Source organism: Mesitornis unicolor, unplaced genomic scaffold (assembly GCF_000695765.1).
Source record: "Mesitornis unicolor isolate BGI_N332 unplaced genomic scaffold, ASM69576v1 scaffold20969, whole genome shotgun sequence".
NCBI classification, from domain to species: Eukaryota; Metazoa; Chordata; class Aves; order Mesitornithiformes; family Mesitornithidae; genus Mesitornis; species Mesitornis unicolor.
The window spans coordinates 5,419-10,306 of NW_010209540.1; the positions used below are offsets into that span (position 1 = coordinate 5,419).

The 4,888-nt window shown below is 37.9% G+C and overlaps 1 protein-coding gene across 3 annotated transcripts in view; it reads left to right on the forward strand.

Moving 5' to 3' along the window:
• Nucleotides 1-4,514, forward strand: part of LYPLA1 (lysophospholipase I) — a 9,745-nt gene extending 5,231 nt beyond the window's left edge. For 2 of the 3 annotated variants that reach the window (XM_010192909.1, XM_010192907.1), the window contains 5 exons: nucleotides 258-328; nucleotides 1,342-1,415; nucleotides 2,144-2,245; nucleotides 2,909-3,085; nucleotides 4,461-4,514. In XM_010192909.1, the coding sequence (XP_010191211.1) occupies nucleotides 258-328; nucleotides 1,342-1,415; nucleotides 2,144-2,245; nucleotides 2,909-3,085; nucleotides 4,461-4,514 (478 nt within the window). Of the gene's footprint in view, nucleotides 1-257; nucleotides 329-1,341; nucleotides 1,416-2,143; nucleotides 2,254-2,908; nucleotides 3,086-4,460 lie in introns of all 3 variants that reach the window. The other variant, XM_010192910.1, reaches the window with a different exon arrangement.
• The last annotated feature ends 374 nt before the right edge of the window (nucleotides 4,515-4,888 follow it).

Sequence of the window (4,888 nt, forward strand, 5' to 3'; positions counted from 1 at the left end):
TGGAGCAAATATCAAAACTGAGCTGCTTAATCTGCAGTAAATTACAGAAGACAGCAAAACTCAGAAAAGCTTTGAGTAGATCCAGCCTTTTAGCCACGCTCGCAGATTGTCCACCATTTCTTGTAAACTATGGGTGGTTGGTACTAATATTTCAGCTAATATTTTTACCTGGCAACTATCCCAATTTTATTACTTGTGTTTTAAGGAAGTGGAATGGATGCTCTAATGAGTAATTATCATCTTGATATTTTTGTAAGGTTTGATATCATTGGACTTTCTCCAGATTCACAGGAAGATGAAGCTGGAATCAAGCAGGCAGCAGAGAATGGTATGCTTAGGAATACTTTTTATGACTTGCAAGTTCTTCAGTGTATTCTTAAAAATGAATTATCAGTCTGAAACAGATTTTCTAGACAAAATTTTTAGGGAAAGTAATATGTATATATTGTATTATTTCTGATCAAAATCTAACTGAGTGTATAGCTTGTTTTGTGGTTTTGGATTTAAAAAAAAACGGTGGAGTAATTCACCAGTATAAACACTTCATACTCTTAAATACAAAATGTACATGGGAAACACTGTACTTTTAAGAGCTTCTGGGTAGCACAGCAGGTTAGAGCTGTACGAGCATCCACTTGAGATGCTGGATGGTTGGAAGAGGATACCATCTTCCTGGCAGTGGAATTTTTGCAAGACTCACTTGTGTGTTTTTCTCTTTAGAAATAGTACAGTGGCACTGGTATTTTTGATCATGCTCTGGATCTTTTCACAGAATCATAGAATGTTTTGGGTTAGAAGTGACTTTTGTCCAGGCCGTACAAACCCAGCTCTCTCAGCTTGTCTTAACAGGAGAGGTGTTCAGTCTCTCTGAATCTTTGTGGCCCTCCTCTGGACTTGCTCCAACAGGTCTGTGTCCTTCTTATGTTGGGGGCCCCAGAACTGGATACAGTACTCCAGGTGGGGTCTCACCAGAGCAGAGGGACAGAATCACCTCCCTTGACCTGTTAGCTACATTTCTTTTGACACAGCCCAGGATACTGTTGGCTTTCTGGGCTGCAAGTGCACATTGCTGGCTCATGTCCAGTTTTTCATCCACTAGCGCACCCAAGTCCTTCTCCTCAGGGCTGCTCTCTCCATTCTCTGCCCACCCTGTGTTTGTGCTTGGATTAACCTGACCCACATGCAGGAGCTTGCACTTGGCCTTACTGAACTTTGATACTCAATATGTAGCATTTTCCTTTCACTAGCTTTCTGTTGACATCAGAAAGAAGGTCTCTTTCGTCTTCTAGACTTCTTTAGAATGAAGTGTTTTTTGACTACTGGCCTTTGTTTATGTTGCAGTTAAAGCACTGATAGATCAAGAAGTAAAAAATGGAATTCCTTCTAATAGAATTATCCTGGGAGGCTTTTCTCAGGTAAGGAAAGAACTGTGTCTCTTTCTAGGGAAGTAACCTAGCTTTCCTAAAATGGGAAATCCAGGCACTTTAACTGAAAAGAGCTGATGTTAGGTCCTCCTTAAATTTTGAAGTGTCAATTGTCCTTTGCCTTAACAAATGAAGTTTTCTAGTTTTATGCAAATAATTGCTATTCACTGGAAAATGAACATGCTTGTGGAAAAGAAGGACTAAAATTAAGTGTATTTAAAGTCTTTATGCATACAACTTACGTAGCTTTGCTTTAAAATCTTGCTAGTATTTTTAATTCAACTTTAATTTGATAGATATTTGATGGTCTGGATTTATTTGGAAAGTTATTCCTTTCAAACTTGTAAGGCATCTGTGGTAGGTAGGTTAATAGATTAATTGGTCTCTACACCAAATCTCCAGTCTGCAAGCAAGTAAATTAAAATTCTAAAGTAGTGCTAATACTGCTATGAGTGACAGTGCTTTATTTCATGGTTTGGTTTGTTTTTCCCCCTCCACCTACTATAGTAAATTTGCTGTTTTACTTCTGAATTGATCACATGGACTTGGAGGGCAGGGAAAGAAAAATAAATGTTGTACAGGATTACTGGTTTTATTATTGGTTCTAAGAAGGAATAGATTGGAATAGGAAAAGACCTTTCAAGGAGAAACCAGAGATCTTGAAACAAGCTTAAAAAGAACATTATCATCACCATTCTAATACTTTCTCTTTCTGTTAGGGAGGTGCTTTATCATTGTACACAGCTCTTACAACACAACAAAAATTAGCAGGTGTCATAGCCCTCAGCTGTTGGCTTCCTCTGCGGGCTTCTTTTCCTCAGGTACTTATGTTTCTTTCCTAAGCTATTTTGCACTTGGGGAATGAGTATATCTGAAGATTTTATCTTGTGCAGGAATTGGTGGCCATCATTACTACCACATATCACAGAATATCAGGAGTTGGAAGGGACCTCGAAAGATCATCCAGTCCAACCCCCCTGCCAGAGCAGGATCTCCTAGACTAGAATACTGACAGTTGTTTGATAACTCAGAAGTTTTTTGAATAAAGTCCTGAAGCTTTAGAGTTTGGCGAGTAGGAAAAATGAGGAAATACTCAGTAGCAATATGTGCTTAAAATGACATTCGTAGGAAACGTAGAGAATACAGCAAATTTTCACTGAAGATTAATTCTGTTTGCCATTAGTTTCATGTGCAAGGTGCTATCATTAGAGACTAGGTATTTAAAAAAAGTATCAGGTTTTTTTCCTTGGCTAGAAATCACATTGTTCCGTTCTGAAATTAGTGCCAAAATTTTATTTGCAGGATTTTTGAACTTAATGTGTTGTTATGCACTTAGTAAGGAACTTGCTGACTATATATTGTGGTTTTCTCCTTCAGAATTCAACTTACTTGTCACAGGACATAGAGCCATGGGGTTATTTTACCTGGTAGATCTTAGCCTTACCTCCACTTACTCTTCTGCCTTCTAATTCTACCCCTAACAGGGCCCTATCAGTGGTGTCAACAAGGAGATTGCTGTTCTTCAGTGCCATGGGGACTGTGACCCATTAGTTCCTTTAATGTTTGGTTCTCTCACTGTTGAGAAGCTAAAAAGTATGATAAATCCAGCCAATGTAACATTCCGGACTTATGCTGGCATGATGCATAGCTCATGCATTGAGGTAATTTTCTTAGCATACAATGTTTTAGATGGGTATGGTAATTTTTTTTTTCCCCTTAAAACAAACATGTATTGGGTGGGGAAGTTTTGTGTTGGTTTTTTTTTTGTTTGGTTTGTATTTTTCTTATAAGAAGTGCTTGATGCCACTGACTTTATTTTACTGAGTAACTGAATGCCTGGCTGAAAAAGCATCTAAGGTAAAAGTTTATATGACTAGTGGAAAATTCCTCGTAAGATTGTATTTCTAGAACTAGGCTAGTTGGTCTATAAAATACTCTTTTTTCCCCACCTAATTTTTATTATTTGCTTACGAAAACAAAAAATCACTGAATTGGAGACAGACTCTCACAGCATAAATCCAACTTGGTATTTTGGAGAGAAGTATCTTTAGATCTATGGATAGACACATTGAAGGAATGGAGAGGAAGGGTTGACACTATGGACAAGGCAGCTTCAGAACCCTCATTTATGGTTCTGGCTCAGCAGGCAGCTGAGCTGATGCAATGGCTTGCTGCTTCCAGAAAGGGTTGGACTAGTTCCCTAGGCCCATGACCTTAGGGCCCTCTCTTCCTTCTTCACCAGCTCTGGGACTGATCAGAAACTTCTTTGAATCTTTTGAACTTGCTAAAATGGCAAAAGCTACTTGCTTCAGTTTTTGCAGCTGTGAGTTGAAGCATCAGAACTCCTACAAAGTAAATGGTAGGACTAAGAAACAAGAGGAGGCAAGGAACAAGTCTAGCATTTGTCAGCAGCAGTAATTTTGTTATTGCTGCAGCTTCTGGGAAGTTTACCCTTGGACAACCTCTTTGGGAGGTTGTGTTGTGTTCAGGCAGTTATGGCATTGAGTTGACACACAAGAATATTAATAATGTGCTCTTTCATTGACTTAATTTTTAAAAAATATTATTTTTAACACAGATTGGTTTCCCAGTCTAGTTCACTGTATTGCTTTTCCTTTCCTTTCCTCCTCCTAAAAAGTTAGGAGGAGGAGCTGCTGGATTTTCACACTGCTGCTAACTTGCAGAAGTTGCACAAAGCTATGGCCTTAGCTACATTCAGATCCTATCCATTCTCAGCCTGGTGCTGTTCAGATCACTTAATAATTAATATGTTGCTTGCCAGCTCAACTTTATACAGAGATAAAAAGTAGTCTTTGCTCTTTCTCTTGTATTTTAGCCCCTTCCAAGTGCATAGTGCCTTGAAGAGTTACCAGCCTTGACTTGTGTGCAAAGTGGTATGATTTTAGGAAGTAACTAATTACTCATTATTTGTAGCTCAGTTGCTCATTGTAGATGAAATGTTGAAACATGATACAGTGTAACTGAATATGTATTACTAGGAAACTTCAACTAATACATACATTTATCTTTAAACAGGAAATGATGGATGTAAAACAGTTCATAGACAAGCAGCTACCTCCTGTAGACTGAAATGATACGTGGGATGCCTTCTGTATAAATACACCAGCATCAACTGTGGTAGAGTGTTAATCTTTTCATATGCCTGATAGGAAGCATTACTTCTATACCTGCAGTGTTACTACTGTGTTGCAAATTTATACTTAGGATGAGGATGAAATAATAGACATGTACAAGAAATTATAAATCTTTCTAGCATTAATCATCCACTGGTGGGACAATACAGATGAAGCAGCTAGGTAACAATGACAGGATGTAATGTGAGCATATTGTTTTTATATGTCCAATTTTTTTAATTGCAAAGTTTTAAACTACAAGTAATTAAAAACTAAATTTAAGTGAGCAACATAAATGTGACTAGTTTAGTTATGCTTGAGACACTTGTT